This window comes from Callorhinchus milii, unplaced genomic scaffold (assembly GCF_018977255.1).
Source record: "Callorhinchus milii isolate IMCB2004 unplaced genomic scaffold, IMCB_Cmil_1.0 Scaffold24, whole genome shotgun sequence".
NCBI classification, from domain to species: domain Eukaryota; kingdom Metazoa; phylum Chordata; class Chondrichthyes; order Chimaeriformes; family Callorhinchidae; genus Callorhinchus; species Callorhinchus milii.
The window spans coordinates 1,677,172-1,695,409 of NW_024704765.1; the positions used below are offsets into that span (position 1 = coordinate 1,677,172).

General features: G+C 45.9%; 1 protein-coding gene across 1 annotated transcript in view; it reads left to right on the plus strand.

The window, feature by feature from the left end:
* The first annotated feature begins 11,567 nt into the window (after positions 1 to 11,567).
* Positions 11,568 to 18,238, plus strand: part of disp3 (dispatched RND transporter family member 3) — a 50,226-nt gene continuing 43,555 nt past the window's right edge. The window contains exons 1-2 of the mRNA XM_007897775.2: positions 11,568 to 12,574; positions 15,316 to 15,535. Coding sequence (XP_007895966.2) covers positions 11,632 to 12,574; positions 15,316 to 15,535 — 1,163 coding nt within the window. The 5' untranslated portion in view covers positions 11,568 to 11,631. The remainder of the gene's footprint in view (positions 12,575 to 15,315; positions 15,536 to 18,238) is intronic.

The window sequence follows — 18,238 nt, forward strand, 5'->3', positions numbered from 1 at the left end:
TTAGGGCTTTAGCTTCCAGGGTTAACAGGTGCTGAGTGGGAAGAATCTCTGCCTCCAGTCAGTTCCTCCAAGCATCGGACTGGACAGTGAGCTTGAAACACGGGAAACCTCATAACAGATTAAATGTAATCGCTACCGTGTGCATTCCTCATGTCCAGCCCTGTAAGGCAGTCACTTTGTTCTATAAGCAGCTTCACAAGATGTAACATCCTTCTCAGGGAGAGAGTCTGACCTCATTTAGTCTTTATTTTTCATCTGAGATGCCCGTGAGGTGTTGTCAGCCGTTGTTAAGGATCACACTGAGCGTTTGTGTCTCTTGCTTGCTCTAAAGACCATCCTGCGCTGTGTTGGCCTGGAGATGGCTCAGAGATGCTGTGATCACAAACCGTGTGTTGACAGAATATTGTAGCAAGTCCAGGAGCTTGTGGTTGGAAACATAAATGAATTTGCAAATCTTTTGGCTGTTTTGGTGTCAGCCTGGTTCAGCTTATTAGTGTTCTCGACCCCGAGTCTCGCCTTCGTCCAGCTGGCACTGGCCTCCCTTGGCACCCTCCGCCCCACCATAGGAGGTCGCGCTTTCGGCCACTATGACCTGAAACTCTGGAATACTTTCCTTCAATCCCTCCAGTTTCCCCCCTCTCTCCCCTTTTCCAAGTCTCGCCTGAAGATCTTCCCCCTCGCCCGTGCTTACGGCCACCTCCCCCCATTTCCCCCGGCTCAGAGTCAGGCTTCGCCACTGTTAAGCGCTCTGATACGCTGCCCTGCGTGGAGGGCGCTATATAGGTTCAAGTTGTTGTTGTTGCTGTTGAGTCAGAAGGTTTGAACCCCACATCTGAACTTTGAGCTCACAGTGCAGTGCTGGGGAAGCACTTCATTGCTGGAGGTGTGTTCTTTCAGATGAGATGTTAAACTAACCATTATGTGTGTCCAGGGGTATTGAATCACCCCCATCCTCGCCCGACTCCACTGGCTTCCCATCACACAGAGGATACAGTTCAAGATCCTGGTCCTCACCTTCCACTATTGGCGATCAAACCTTCTGCCACTCTGCCCACACCCTCTGGAACTCTATTGCGCAGTCCCTCCGCCTCGACCCTTCCTTTGCCTCTTTCAAGACCCATCTCAAGACCCTCCTCTTCAACCGTGCTTTCAATCACCCTGCTTCCCCCTCTGCCCTCTACCTTCCGCAATCCCGACCCCCAGCTCGGGGTCCAAAACGCTGTCTTGGGACGTCCTCCTGATGTGAAAAGCGCTATACAAATGTAATTGTGTTGTTGTTGGCCAGGTCACTGGAAGAAACTCTCTTTCTCTGTTGCAATAGCGCCATCCACCCGAACAACAACAACCACAACTTGCATTTATATGGGGTCCCTCACTCAGAGGGGCATCTCAGAGCTTTTAAGCAGGTAGACAGGATCTCGGACTCAAATTCCCGGCGTGAGAGAGTGGGGCTTGAACCCACAACCTCTTGACTCAGAGGTGAGAGTGCTACCGACTGAGCCAGACTGAACGTTTATGAGAGATTGCTGTGTGAGTAAAGGTTCTGGGAAATGCTTGGGAATGGTATTTTTTGATGTCAGCACTTTGTGGTAGGAAAGATTGAGAATTCTATCGACTTTAGTTTTTTTCTGTATTGATTTGGATTCAGAATAATTTCTGACCAGAGATAGCGTGGGAGCGAAATCCTCTTATCTCCCCCCCTAACATACCCCCTTCGATCTCCCCCCCACCATATTGCTGAGTTGAACACGAAGATGTTCATTTAAAAAAGAAATGGACATTTTATTGATGTGTCTGCCTCTTAGGTTAAGAGCGAAAGTGCACGTTTCTGTCAAGTGTGCTTAAATCTATAAAGATTACAAGTAGAAATAAGAACTGGGTCAAATTGGCTTAAATGTCATAGAACCATTAGATTTTACAGCATTGAGTGAGTTCATTCGGCCCATCTCTTTAGTCAGAAAATAGAAACGACCCAAGATATTTCGCCCCCAAAATATATCATGTGATTTGCTTTGAGACGTCTCGAAGACATAATAAGGGGCTACATCAAATGCAAGGATTGTTATTATTATTACTCATCTGAAGTACACTATATAAGTTATTGTTGTTGTTCTCGTCAATTTTCTTCTGCTGTCAAACTCTTAAATAAATAAAAAAATGGGAATTCACAACCTGCAGGACCTTGATGGGGGCATTGGGTTTTCTATAGTTTTTATAATGATAATAATCCTTGCATTTATATTGCCTTATCATGTCTTTGAGATGGCTCAAAGCGCTTCAAAGAATATACTATAAAGTGAATTGACTGTATAGTTTGTGGGCGAAATGGGGTAAGCCAATTGCACACAGCAGCGTCCCACAAACAGTTGTGGATTGAATTGACCAATTTATTATTATTTTTTTAAAAAAATTGAAGGAATTATTACCCACAGAAAAGCGATTCATCAATCAACTAACAACCGGGTTCCTACTTAATGGCAGGTAGAAAGAGGTGCGTAGAGTAAGAAAACTTTCCCAAAGTTTCGCCCTGCCCGGGAATCGAACCCAGGTCCTCTCGCTCATTTTTTAAAAGGAACCAGCTTCCAACTGAAGACTAAATTTTCTACAATTATGCACATTTTGAATATTAAGGCAAAATGTTCTCACAGGCTAAGATTAGGCTGAATAGAGTGAGAGTTTGCATGGATGTAAATTTGTTTGAGTGTGTGTGTGTGTGTCAGCCCTGCTCAGTTGGTAGCACATTTGCTTCAACAACAACAACAAATTGCATTTATATATATAGTACCTTTCACATCGGAAGGATGTTCCCAATGTATTGGACACTGAAAGGTTTGCACCCAAGGCGGGAGATGGAGCCAAAAGCGGCAGATCATTTGAGAATCAGAAGGTTCTGGGTCCAAGCCCCACGTTGGGATCCTGAGCTCACAGTCTCGGCACTGGTGGTAGCATCACATTGTTGGAGGTGCTGTCTTGCGAACGAGGCAGTTGAGTATAATCTGGTCCAATCTTTTGTGTCTGGATTAAGTGCTCTGGGACCCTACTCCGTGTGAAGTGCGCTATATAAATTGTTGTTGTTGTTGTAATCTGAGTCACACAATGGGACAGAATGTTGGTTGTGTTGGTACCGTTACATCATTAATTTGGGATTTTTTTCAGGGTTATTTCACTGGAATTTATCCAGACACAAAAGTTTGAGGATCTGCAGGAAGTTACTTTGAATTAATCTTACTTTGATGTGTGATTTTCTCCTCTGCCCACCCCCCACCTTCCCCCCTCCCCACCTCCACCCCTCACCTTTCTGGCTATAAAAAAAGACATAAAAGACTGGGCATCGGCAGAAAGTTAGCAAGTTGTTAAGAAAACCACAAGCCTTCAATTCCTACGACCATAATCTAAGGAATTCTCTCCCCCTTTATCCTTCTGCCTTGCCCCCTCCCTAGCGGTCTTTAAAACCAACCTCTTTGACCGCAAGGCTACTGTCATCTCCCGCTCAGCAACCAACTCCGTCATTGAGAAATACCGAGACGCTATCCTATACGAAGGGCGCTGCGTAAATAAATGCAAGTTATTCACAATATGGCAAGAGAGGTTTTCGGTCAAGAAGTATATTTGGGGGCATCTTTGATCTTGTCTTTGCAGAATCCCCATCCAACTGACGTTCCAGGACAACTTTAAGCCGTTTCCTGAATTCCGGCCTCAGTATAAAGAAATACTTCCTGGTGTCTGTCCTTAACGTTGCCCTTCTCGTCCCTGACCCTCCTGTACTGCTGCTTTGCCGTATCTGAGAGTATTGTTCCGGGTTTACTGTCTCGATCCTATTTAGTATCTTATACATGGCTATACTGTCCTCTCTGAGATGTCTTATTTGATGGCTGAAGAGCCCTGGCTTATCTAGCCTTTGCTGGCAGCTTACCTCGCCAACACTGGGGATCAGCCTCGTTGCTCTCCGCTGCGCTATCTGGAAGCCCCTTTTTTTGTTGAAATCCCAATTGGCCAGCGAAGCTGTGTTTTTGACAAGCCTTGTTTGATTTATTTGCCTTGCTTGTTGCTTTCTTTGGCCTGACTTGGATGAGAGTGAAAATCGATATCCTTTTGCTGAGGCAGCACATCTCGAGGAACAAAGGCATCAGCGATCAGACTGCAGTGGGTTCATATCGAGCCCCTCCTTGTGGATAATTGAAACAAGCGGATAATTAAAACAAAATAATCCTTGTGTTTGATATCACGCCTTTCACATATGAAAGACGTCTCAAAGCTCTTCACAGGATTCACTGTCAAGTGCAGTGACTGTGTAATTTGTAGGCTGATGCAACAGCCAATTTGCACACAGCAACGTCCCACAAACAGCCGTAAAGTGAACGACTAAAAATTTAATCTGGGAGATTGTTGGCCAGGACACTGGGAGAGAGAGAGAAACTCCTCTCTCTGCAAGCGCCGCAGGATCTTTAACGTCCACCTGAACAGGCGGGTGGGGCCTCAGTTTAAAGTCTCATCCGAAAGATACCACCTCCGACCATACGGCGCTCTCCCCCAGCATTGCATTGGAGTGTCAGCTGATTGATCTACATGGGTCCTGACCGTGGGTTTGAACCGACAATCTTTAAAAGCGATAGACATGAGATATGCTTGACATTTGGTTTTTACTTCCTGTTTAAATTGCATTAAAGTCTTTATCGAGCAGCATTCTTTTCTTGTCTGGTTTGATTTTAATACCACCTCCTGATCATTTATTAGGCACCAGGCAGACAGGTAGGTATTATGGAAAGTGAGCGGCACAAAACTAAGAATCAGCTTTGACTGGGAAATTAAATGCTGTTAGTTATAAACTGACAGGTCGCTCGCTTCTGAGTCCCTGAGTTTACTGTTGAATTAAATAAATGAGGCAGAAAATAATGAGCTGACAGTAGAGCTGTTACTAAACTGACTGAGCTCACGTTCAGGTCTGATGTTCCAGTTTAGCGCTGTGGGGAGCAACTACATTGTCAAAGGGGCCGTCCTTCGGTTGAGACATCAAACCAAAGTCCTGTCTGCCTGTTCAGGTGATGTTAAAGATCTTGAGACACTATTGGAGAAGAGAAGGAAGTTTCTCTCCCGGTGCCCTGGCCAACAGATAAACTTGGTCATTCATTTCATGGCTGTTTGTGGGACATTACTGTGTGCAAAATTGACTGCAGCATTTGCTTACAAGTACACAGTCACCACGCTTTATAGTAAATCCTGGGAAGGACTTTGAGACGTCTTGACGATGTGATAAAATGCGAGGATTATTATACAGTATTATATTATCTTGCTGTGGGCTAAATGGTTATCGTGTTTGCCCATAAAAACAGTCACCACATTTAGTACCGTAAAGTCCTCGAGACATTTGCACATGATAAGGACCTGCAACGAAAAAATTATTTTCGCGATTGTCATTGAAGGAACGACTGAGGCATTTATTCTCTCTCCATCTCTGATCACCTCTCTCTCTCTCTCTCTCTGCAAGACTCTCTCTCTCTGATGCGACTGATGGCCACTGGGTGTAACATAAATATTTGTAATATTGGATTGACAGCATAATGCTTCCTGAAGTGAAAAGTTCCTGGATTTCCGATTAATTACTCAGAGTCTGTGGCTGTGTGGTGTATGTGTGTGTGTGTGTCTGTGGTTTGTGTATGTGGTCTGTGTGATGTGTCTGAAACCCACCACCTTGACCTCATCCCCACTCCACTCCTTATCTCTCAGGTCCACCTCCTGCCCCACATATCACATCAACCTGTCCCTCTCCTGTGGCTCTGTTCCCATTCCCTTAAAAACTGCCACCATCACTCCCACCTTAAAAAAACCCTCCCTTGATGTGTCGCAGCTATCAATCTCCGGCCCATCTCCAACCTCCCCTTCCTGTCCAAGGTCCTGGAGTGAGTTGTCGCCTCCCAGCTGCGCTCTTTCCTCTCCACCCATTCACTATTCAAACCCCTTCAGTCGGGTTTCCGTGCTGCCCATAGCACAGAAACTGCCCTGGTCAAGGTCACCAATGACATCCTGACCATCTGTGACCAGGGCTCCCTCTGCCTCCTCGTCCTCCTCGACCTATCGGCAGCATTCGATACGGTCGACCACACTATCCTCCTCCACCGCTTGTCCTCCCACCTCAACCTTCAAGGCCCTGTCCTTGAGTGGTTTAGGTCGTACCTCTCCCACCGTCTTCACTTTGTTTCCACAAACGGCTTTTCCTCCACCCCCCGCACTGTCTCGTGCGGTGTCCCTCAGGGCTCTGTCCTCGGTCCCCTCCTCTTCACCCTCTATATGCTCCCCCTGTGGTGACATCATCCGCAGACATGGGGTTAACTTCCACATGTATGCGGATGACACCCAACTCTACCTTTCCTCCTCTACCCTCAACTCCACGACCCCGATGTCCTGACAGCTGTCTGTCCGACATCGAGTCCTGGACGAGAGACAACTTTCTTCAGCTCAACGTGCGCAAAACTGAGGCCCTCCTGATTGGCTCACGTCAGCGCCTCCGCACCTCAGGCGCTGACACCATCAGCTCCAAGGCCGCACTCTCCACCTCTCAAAGCCATCAGGAACCTCGGGGTTCTGTTCGACCCTGAGCTGTCCTTTCTCCCTCATATCCGCACCACAACCGGCACCGCCTTCCATCACCTCCGGAACATCGCCAGACTACGGCACTACCTCACCCCTCACGCGGCTGAAACTCTGGTCCACACCTTTATCACCTCAAGGCCGGACTATGGGAACTCTCTCCTCTCGGCCTTCCCGGCCCTCCCTCCACACTGCAGGTCATTCAGAACTCTGCAGCTCGTGTACTGTCCCACACCAGACACCGCGCCCACATCACCCTCACCCTCACCCTCACCCTCGCCCTCACCCTCGCTCCCACCCTCGCCCTCACCCTCACTCCCACCCTCGTCCTCGTGCTCCCCCTCACCCTCGCCCTCACCCTCCCCCTCGCTCGCCTCCACTGCTCCCCATCCCCCAGAGGATCAAATTCAAGATCCTCATCCTCACCTACAAGGCCATTCACGGCCTCGCTCCATCCTACCTCTCCGACCTACTATCCCCCTACCTACCCGCCCGTACCCTCCGTTCCTCCGGCTCCGGTCTGCTCCCCATCCCCCGCCCCAACCGCCCTACCATCGGTGGCCTTCAGCCTCTCAGCCCCGAGGCTCTGGAACTCCATCCCCAGGGCCTTCGCCGCTTCCTCCCTTTCCTCCTTCAGGGCCGTCTCAAGACCTTTCTCTTTGACCTTCAGCCTTCAGCTCCTCTCTCGACTCTCTACCCCCTCCTCACTCCCTCCCTTCCCTCCCCTCACCCTGACCATTTCCCCACTCCTCGCTCCCTCCCTTCCCTCCCCTCACCCTGACCATTTCCCCCCAATGCTCGGGTCATGACCCAACTGTACAGTGCCTTGGGACGTCCTCCTGACGTGAAAGGTGCTCTATAAATGGAATCTTGTTGTTGTGTGTGTGTGTGTCTGTGGTGTGTGTGTGTGTGAGTGTGTGTGTGAGTGTATGTGTGTGTGTGGTGTGTGTGTGAGTGTGGGGTGTGTGTGTGAGTGTGTGTGTGTGCGTGTGTGTGTGCATGTGTGTGTGGTGAGTGTGTGTGGTGTGTGTGAGTGTGTGTGGTGTGTGAGTGTGTGAGTGTGAGTGTGTGTGTGTGTGAGTGTGTGTGTGAGTGTGTGTGTGTGTGTGAGTGTGTGAGTGTGTGTGTGAGTGTGTGTGAGTGTGTGAGTGAGTGTGTGAGTGTGTGAGTGAGTGTGTGTGTGTGAGTGTGTGAGTGTGTGAGTGTGTGTGTGTGTGAGTGTGTGTGTGTGTGTGTGAGTGTGTGTGAGTGTGTGTGTGTGAGTGTGTGTGAGTGTGTGAGTGTGAGTGTGTGTGAGTGTGTGGTGTGTGAGTGTGTGTGTGTGAGTGTGTGTGAGTGTGTGTGAGTGTGTGTGTGTGTGTGAGTGTGTGTGTGTGAGTGTGTGAGTGTGTGTGTGAGTGTGTGAGTGTGAGTGTGTGAGTGTGTGTGAGTGTGTGAGTGTGTGTGTGAGTGTGTGAGTGAGTGTGTGAGTGTGTGTGTGAGTGTGTGAGTGTGTGAGTGTGTGTGAGTGTGAGTGTGTGAGAGTGTGTGAGTGTGTGTGAGTGTGTGTGTGAGTGTGTGACTGTGTTGGTTGATTCTCTAATGTCCAGTGTGTAACCTGAGTGTAGATGTGTGTAGTTCAGTGCGTTGACTCGATGACAGATCCTCAGTGGTTGGAGCCGTCGCCTCACAAGTCTGGGGTTCGATTCACGGAAAAGACGAAATGTTGTGAAAGTGTTTTTTTCTCCACACGTCTCTGTTTGCTGAGCAGGAGGTGGGGATGTGGTTATTAGTCAATCGGCGGATTGCTTTTCCAGGGATAATAATCCCTTCAAAAAAAAAGGGGTCACCATTCGAAGAGGGGAGTTTCTCTCTCCCGACGTCTTGGCTGACAATCCCCCCATACATTTGGTCACTCAATCCAGTGCTCCTTATGGAACATTACTGTGCACAATTAGCTTCTACGTTTCGTCCACAAAACACACAGTTACTGCACTTTACAGTAAATCCTGTGAAGCGCTTTGAGCCGTCTCAACTACATGATAAAGCACTGTATTAAATGATTATTATTTACCATAATATTCTGTGTGCAGCCGGTGTGTGGGGTGTGTGTGTGTGTGTGTGTGGGGGGGTTTGAAGTAAGTTCCTGGTTGCTACGGAAACAGTTGCTTGTAGATTTGCTGAATGAAAGCGTAGCCTCGGGTCAGAGCTGCAGGTTTTCTGGCCGAGTGTTTGAAAATGCATGTCTGGGATTTGCAATAACGTGCCTGTCTGTGCTCTGCATCTTTTGATGCGCTGAACAAAATACCCTGCGTCTGGGTTTGTTGCGTCAAAGCTCCGTGTATTATTATTTAACAGTAATGCTCTGTCCGTAGAGAGTTGCTGTACTCTGACTGACATAAGGATTAGTGTATTAATCCGAGGATACCGGAACTAATCGAAGGGCAAATGCCAAGAAACAGGACCTCAATGTTTGCTCAGTGAAGTGTTTAGGTCGGGGGATAGTGCGGAGATGTTTGAAGAGATCCTTTCTGTGAATTAAAACGGTGGAGTAGTGAAATGAGACGCAATGTGACAATTATTAATAATCCTTGCATTTGATCTGCCTCAACGTGCCTCACAGATAACAGCTTTAAGACATCTCGATGAATGAAATGAACGGATTACGTTTATTCACGGGATAAACATCGGGCAAGTTTCCTTACTCCACACGCCTCGGTTTGCCTCGCAGTAAGTAGGAACCGGTGGTTATAGTAATCGCTGCATTTGATATCGCATCTTCGAGACATCTCAAAGCGCATCACAGAATATATTGTAAAGTGATTTAACTGTATATTTCATGAGTGATTTGTGGCAGCCAATTGCCCACAGCATTGTCCTACAAACAGTCGTAGATTGATGACCAATTTATTTTTTTTGAAGGAATTATTACCTCTGGAAAACTAATCCACTAATCGACAAACAACTGGGTTTCTAGTTGCTACTGGGTAAACAGAGGTGTGTGGAGTAAGGAAACTTGCCCAACTTTTCACCTTGCCCGGGAATCAAACCCAGGTCTCTCGCTTGCGAGATGAGTGCTTTAACCACTGAGCTATAGTATTGTTAGTCGATTGGTGAATCGCTTTCTAGGTTTAATAAGCCTTTCAAAACATTTTTAAAAAATAATAATTTGGTCACTCAATCCACGGCTGTTTGTGAGACGCTGCTGTGCGCAATTGGCTGCATGTTTTGCCCACAAATGGGGTCGCTATTCGAAAAGGAAAGGGAGTTTCACTTTATAGGATATTCTGTGCTTTGAAACATCTCAAAGAGATGTGATGGGGTGCTATATCAAATGCAAGGATTATTACTATTAAGGATTATAATTGTGGTGACTGTGTACTTGCAGGCAAACGCGGTTGCAATTTTGCACACAGCGATGTGTGGAGGAATAGTGACTCCCATGATGGGGCTCATGTGGAGTATAAACACTGGACCATTTGTGGCTGAATGGCCTGATTCTTGCTGTGCTGCTCCATTTACTTCTATGTAACGTATTCTAAAACTGAGCTCTGAGCAACGATTGAACATGAGAGGGGAACCTCATAGAGATGTATAATATCTTAACTGGGTTTGGAAAAAATCAACACAGAACAATATCATATGATGTACTGAGAGCAGTAGGACAAGAGGGCACAGGTTTAGATTTGTAAAGGGCAATTTCAGGACAGACTCTCCCGTCTCTGAGTCAGAATGTTGTTGGTTCAAGCCCCATGTCGGGACTTTTTGTCTGTGCTGACACCCCAATGGAGCAATAACAACAAATGACATTTGTATATCGCCTTTCAGGTCAGGAGGACGTCCCGGGTCCCAATCCTGCCTGGAGAAGCTCGGAACAATCCTCTTGACAGCAGTTCCCTGTGAAGCGCTTTGAGACGTCTTGATGTGATGAGGTCGCCTTTTGGTCTAAGGGAAATTCTAAACTGCTGTATGTTGTAATTCTGTGTGCATTACAAGTTAATTACAACCTGAATAAATTACTCATAGGTTTTAAATAATGACTTAGTAATGCTGACAGAGAGAGTGCTGCTGTGTAAAACATAAAAAATGGTTTCACATTGGACAGTAACTCAAGCAGAAACCCAAATTAATTATGTTTCAACCAGTTGATGGGGTTTCTTGCAGCTCAGATATCAGGACTGATTCTGAAGTCTGCTTGTTATGGCAGTAAATTGTTGCAGGAGCCTCAAGCCTCAAGATATTTGTGTAGGAGAAATTCCTCATGGCCCTAGATTTGGAGTCCTGTAGCTCAGTGGTTAGAGCACTTGCCTCGTAAGCACGAGGACCCAGGTTGGATTCCCGGGCAGGGCAAAATGTTGTGCAAGTTTCCTTACTCCACACGTCTCTGTTTACCTCGCAGTAAGTAGAAACCCAGTTTTTATTCAACTGGCGAATTACTTTCAAGGGTAATAATCCTTTAAAAAATATTAAGAATAATTTGGTCATTCAGTCCATGACTGTTTGATTGAAACTGCTGTGCGCAATTGTCTGCTGCGTTTCGCCCACAAAATAATTTATAGTATATTCTGCGAAGGGCTTTGAGACATCTCAATGATGTTATAAGGTGCTATATCAAACGCAAGGATTATTATAATTATTATTTATCCGATTGAGGAAGAATTGGAGCAGCCTGGACAATTCTGACAAATTTTTGCATTCAGTCTTAAATTTCAATTGTGTTTTTTTCTATAGTTCTTAAGAGAAACTTACCAAAAAAAAGGCTTCAAAATTCAGGCTGCATATTAAGAATCAGCTGGATTTTGGACTGTCTAAAATGTTCCTCAGATCAATCTAAACCTGGCCCAACCTTCCCTTCTGTCTCCTATTGCAGGTGAATCATCCCGGCTGCTCATGTGGACTTGCACGTAGGACAGGGAGCTTCTTTCACGTGTTACCTGAGAAGATCTGTCCTTCTTCCTTCACTCCCAACCCTCGTGCCCCCTCATCTCCTCCCCACCCCCATCTCTGCCACCTGCTACTTCTCCTCTTCCCCCTCCACCCCTCCCCCCAAAAGCGGAGCCCTTAGAAATGGAAAGCGACGATGACCCTTTGGTGCAGCCACTGTGGGTGGAGGAGGAAGATGAGGAGGGGGAGGAAGGTGAGGGCCACCTCGGGGGAGAGAGATCCTGCTGTAAATGTCACTGCAGCTCGAAAAGCTTGGCGTTTGAGCTGAGACGCAGAGGGTTTTGGGGGATTGTTGGCTGGATATTCACGAACCCATCCTGCGCCGCCTTCATCCTGGTGGTTGGTTGTGTGATCCCAGCGATGCTGATCCTCGTCATGTTGATGCACTGCTCCACGCTGGACATCGACATCTCCTACAATGCCTTCGAGGTGAGGAACCATCAGTCCACGCAGCGCTTTGACGCCCTGACACTTGCCCTGAAGTCCCAGTTTGGGGCATGGGGCAGGAGCAGGCGGGACCTGGCTGACTTCACCTCCGCCTTGTTGGACAAACTCTTGACCGAGGAGTTGCTGAGATCCCGCGGCAACGCCTCCCAATCGAGCAGCGGGGCCAGCACGACGCAGGGACCCGGCGGAGGCATGGTGCGGAGAGGGGCTGAGGCGCCAGCGGTTTTGGTGGTGGACGAGACCCACGTGACGGGACACGGGACCAGGCGGGCGAGGGCATTGCCACGGTTTAACTTCCCAAACAGCTACGTGAACAGAGACACGCAGAGCCACGCCCTGTGGCGGATGGAGCTGGTGTTCCTGGCCAGGGGGGATGAGGAGAAGAACATCTTCACCAAAGAGCGTCTGCTGACCATCCACGAGGTGGAGAGGAAGGTGATGGACCACCCCAGGTTTCGGGAGTTTTGTTGGAAGCCTCACGAGGTCCTTACAGACATGCCTCTTGGGCCTTACTCCTACTGCTCCCCCCCCAGCTCGCTCCTCACCTACTTCTTCCCCACGGCACAAGGGGGACGCATCTACTACGATGGGATGGGCCAGGAACTCGCTGACATCCAGGGTACGTTTCCATGTTATTATCAACCGGAACCCAACACAGCTTTACACAAACCCCAATTTCAGACAAATGGAATATCTCAAAGCACTTTCACAGAAAGAGATTCATTTGAAGTGAGTAAATAAGTGGGCACTGGCAGGCACTAGAGACAGTGGAGAGGAGAGCAGCGAGGATGATCCTCAGCATTAGAAGAATGAGCTGTGAGCAATGATTAGACAAGCTCAGGCTCTTCAGTCTTGAGAAAAAAATGTCTTTAATTGGGATTGAAAAAGTAAACCCAGATCAATACTTTAGGATAATAATACTAGTAACAATACTTGCATTTGATATAGCGCGTTATCACCTTGTTGGACCATCTCAAAGCGCTTCACAGGATATATGGTTAGTAGATTGACTGTAATTTGTGGCAAAATAATTTTGATAATTAATAATAATTGAATGATTTTAACGATTACAATTTTGGGATGCCAAGGCAGTAGAACAAGAGGACATTGGTTTAGAGTTGGGCAGAGCAATTTCAGGACAAACACCAGAAGGTTTTATTTAACTTTGAGGGTATTTAATACTTGCAACAGGGCCAGGACAGTGAAACTTGTTTAAAAAGCAGATCGATCCTGTGATTGGAGGAAGGTATGGTGGCCTTCTTCATCCAGACCGATCCTGTGATCTTGTGAAGATCCCAAGTGTTAGAGGAATGAACTTTGAGCAATAATTAGACAAACTAGGGCTTTGAAAGGAGAGGGATGTGTCAGAGGAGACCCTGTAAAGCAAATTCATTGGAACCAATCTTTAGATGGTGTGATTAATTCCACTAATCGGTGTGGCAGTAACAAGAGGAGAAGCAAATATAAGCTAATCGTAAAAGGAATTAGTCAAGTTTGAAACGAATGTTGTTAGTTACACAGAGGGCGGTGAGGATGGGAAATTCTCAGCCACAAGCCACTGTTGAGGAAGAGTCTGTAAGTTCTTACTAACGGGAATTAGATAGAACAACAGGAACAATAAAATTACAAACCACCATCAAGAAGAGCGTACACTTATACTGTACCCGTCACACAGAGGAGAGTCCCAGAGCACTTTAAATTAATTACATTTATACTGCGCCTTTCACATCGGAAGGACGTCCCAAGGTAATTAAGGCTTTGCACCTGAGCTGGGGGTTGGGATCAAAGGGGTGGGTGTGGGAGTGTGGCCAGGAGCAAGGTCAACGAGGAAGTTCTTGAGATGGGCCTTGAAGGAGGTAAGGAAGGGTCGAGGTGGAAGATTCCGGGATGCAGTTCCAGAGGACGGGTGCAGAAAAGCTGAGAGCCCAACCGCCAATAGTGGGGCTGGCATGGCGAGGGTCATGAAGCAGGCCAGTGCCTGGTGAGCACAGGGAGGGGACAGGTTGGTATGGTGTTAATAGATTGCAAAGGGGTTGTGTGGGGGGAGCAAGCGGGAGAGTGGGGTGAGACTGGGCAGTATGGGGTGGATAGCCTGCGTGTACTGTTTCTATGCTGTGGAAAGTTTCCGGTGCCTGAAATTGGGATCTTATTTGCGGTATCTAAATCTCTGTCGCCCGCATCCTGATCCAAATCCTCACCAGGCTTCACTGGCTCCAAAAGGATCGATTTCAAGATCCTACCCCCGCACCTAGAAATCTATTCATAGCCCAGAACCTCCCTCGTATCCACTCCTCTATAAGCCCCTTTGTGCTCAGCTGGCACAGGTCTGTTTCACGTTGAGTAACCACAGGCACTATACCAAATGGAAGATTATTATTATAATCATCACATTTGTGGGATTAAAATATAATAATAATATTTTATAACAATAGTGTACTGTTTGTGGGACACTACTGTTCGCAATTGGCTGCTGCATTTTGCCCACAAAATCTACAATCAATTCACTTTATAGTATATTCTGTGAAACGCTTTGAGACGTCTCGAAGACGCGATAAGGCGCTATATTAAATGCAAGGATTATTATTATTTCTCTGCCCTTTCTCTACTTCCCTTAATACCTTGATTTCCCAAGTATCTATCCATCGCCACTTCAGGATAATTATGGAATGTTAATCAGAGTTCATCTTAGAAGTAAAATTAATGGTCTATTCAACATTTCCAAAATAAATTAGTAATAAGGTGGGGGTGGAGAGTGCTTTCGCAAACTCATAAATATGTAGATTGAAAGAAAGTTGGGAATAATTAAAGGACTCCAAATAGCAAGTAGATTTCAGAGACGTTGTAATCACTTTAAATGTCATCTTAAATGTACTTTTACATGAAATTTTGAATGTGGTAATTAACTGATTCTCTGTTATGGATATAATTATTAATGGTTACTATAGTCGGCACATTTATGGAGCATTCCCTCAGCCCCTCCCTCCCCTCTCCTGTCCTCTCCTCAGCTTGCTTTACCGCTAGGCTGTGCCCCTTGATCATCAACTCGCCACCTAAAGTTTGGATGGGGGAAAAATCCCATTGTAACATTTGTAGAATTATTAGCATAACTCAGAGAGTAGTGAAAGAGCCGCCCTCCCAATAAACTGTCTTTTAACTTCTGCAGCATTTTTCTACTGTATTTTTCTTAGTGCTACTCGATCAAACTCTAAATCTCCTGCATTCCAGTGGGAAGAGAGCAGAGAGGGCCTCGGTTTAATGTCTCATTGACAACATCTGACCACGATTTTGGTCACGTGATGAGAATGTCCCATGTCCTCCCTTTCCTTCCCCCCACATTAATATTACTTCCAATTTTTCCAGGTTCGCTCCAACTGGCCATCACCCACCCTGAGTTCTACTGGTATGTGGATGAGGGAATGACCTCAGAGAACATGAAGAGTTCACTGCTCCGGAGCGAGATCCTGTTCGGAGCTCCGCTTCCCAGCTACTACTCAGTGGACGATCGATGGGAGGAACAGCACAAGAAGTTTCAGGAGTTTGTGGTCACCTACGTGGACCTGTTAGCCACGCAGTCCACCAAGTAAGCTCCTTATCACCTTGCCCCAGAGAAACCGAGTTCGTGAGGACCTAGGGAGATGGGAGTAATAACCCTTACAGTTGACATTGGGAGAACATCTAAGTGAGGAAGCCTTAGGCCTAAGATATGTTTGAAGTACTTATTTCACTCTTTCATCCCCCCTGCCCCAACATCTGAATAATGGTGGTCTACAAATTCAACTTAAATGTCAGGAGGAAGTGGGTTGGGGCAGCCATTAATAATACAGTCTGATATTAACAGTGACCTCCTCTATATAGTCTGATATTGCCTTTGCCCACAAAACATACAGTCAATTCACTTTATAGTATATTCTGTGAATGCTTTGAGATGTCTCGAAGATGTGATAAGATGCTATATCAAATGCAAGGATTATTATTGATATATGGTAAAGTGAATAGATTGTGTAATTTGCGGGAGAAACACGGCAGCCAATTGCGCACAGCTGTGTCCCACAAAGAATCTTGGATTGAGTGACCAAATTATTACCCCGCTCCAAAAATTTATAATTGGATAAATGATTCGATAATCGACTAACAAGCGGATTTCTACTTACTGTCAGGTAAACAGAGGTATGGGGATTGAGGAAATTTGCCGAAGGTTTTATCCTGCCTGGGAATCAAATCCAGGTCCTCTCGCCTGTGAGGCGAGCACTCTAACCACTGCACGACAGGACTCCAAATTAGTCATTTACTTCATGGCTGTTTGTGGTACATTATTGGTTGTAAACGTTCTGTAATGTTGTAAGTGACACAATGTTAAACTGGGGTTCTATCTGTCTGCTGTGATGATTCAGGGGATGTTAAACATCCTATGAAACTATATTGAAGAAAAGCAGAGATTGTTTCCAATGTCCTGGCCAATATTCCTGTCTCATCCATTGATTTGGATCTGTATCATTACTGTTTGTCGGGTGTTGCTGGAACAGATTAGCTGCCAGAGTTGGCTATGTATCCACAGATGTGAATCACTGAGTGAGAAATTCTGAGATGTTTAACTTAATTGTGCTCTTATTGAAGAAGGAAAGTAAAGAGGAAAACAAATAATACAGGTCAGTGAGTTCAACATCAGTAGTGGGAACATTGATAGAATCCATCATCAGGGCCAGAGTAAGTGAGAACTTGGTAAATATCAATGGGGTTATTATAATAATGGTGGACGTTAAAGAATCGTTAAAGAAGATAAAGATCAAGAAAGGTGGAGTCCTGTAACTAATAATAAAAATAATCCTTGCATTTGATATAGGGCTTTATCACGTCTTCGAGACGTCTCAAAGCGCCTCACAGAAATTACTATAAAGTGAATTGACTGTGTATTTTGTGAACGAAATGAGGCAACCAATTGCGTACACAAACAGTAGTGGATTGAGTGACCATTTTTTTTTTTTGGAGGGATTCTTACCCCGGAAAACGGTTCAACAATCGACTAACAATCGGGTTCCTACTTACTGCTAGGTAAGCAGATGTGTGGAGTAAGGAAACTTGCCTAAGGTTTTGCCCTGCCGGGAATCAAACCCAGGTGCTCTCGTTTGTTAGGTGAGTGATCTAACCACTAAGGACATGGAGTCCTGTAACTCAGTGGTTAGAGCACTCGTCTTGCAATCGAGAGACCTGGGTTCGATTCCCGGGCAGGGCGGAACCTTGGGAAAGTTTCCTTACTCCACACATCTGCTATGTTTCTATGCAAGTATTCTTATTTCTTATTCTGCTGATTACAGCGTTAAGCTTATTATTAAATGAGTCCAATGACCTGGCTTCAACCAACATTCTGGGCAAGCTGTGAAGTGCTTTGAGAGTCTCATGTAGGTGCTATATCAAATGCAAGGATTATTATTATGATGATGGTTGGATATCTGAACTCAGATATTCCCCACATCTCTGTGTTCCTCTCTCGGTCATGTCCAGGCTACAGGGCCATGTTTCTGCACTAATTCTGTAGCTGTGCTCTCTTCGTCTGGTTCTATTTCCTCTGTTTATAGTGATATTCTCTCACTGTAGCCACTAAATGCACAGGACAGGGGTGGGCAGATTAGCTCTGTAAATGCACTGTTCAAATGGAACTCCGAAGCGTAAAGAATCAAGGTTTTCACAATGCAGAAATATTAAATGGTCTGAGCTGTAGATCTTGGCAGAAAGGAATCCTTGTTTGTAATGGTAAAATAATACCCGGTAATGACTTTTCCCATGACATGGACAAGTCATGGGAAATGACACATCATCAGGCACATCATTAAAACTGAGAGCATGGTTCAAATGCATCATAAATATTAATATTTGACTAAATCTAAATGACTGATGTTGGGCCGAGATAGAGTGATCGGCGCACTTCACTGAAGCTATTTAAAACTCTCAGTAAAGCAGAGAGTAGAGGAATAGAAAAATTAACCCTTTTGCGTATCTTGTCAAAAGACAAGACCTAAGACTAACATTGAGAGGGTTAGTGTGTGACAGGTTGTGTTGAGAGCCAGTGAGTTAAAGGCAGTGTTGAAATTATAGGTTATAGAACATCATGAAATCACATTACCTGTACTATTATCAACAAAGAGCTCACCAAAGGAAAACCTGAATCCTCTCAAAGATAATGGATGAAAGGTTTGAAGTTACTTATGACGGAAGTCAAGTGTTAGAGATAACAACTTCAGTTAACGTCAGATTACACAACATTAATTTCTCCTTTTAAGATCCCGAA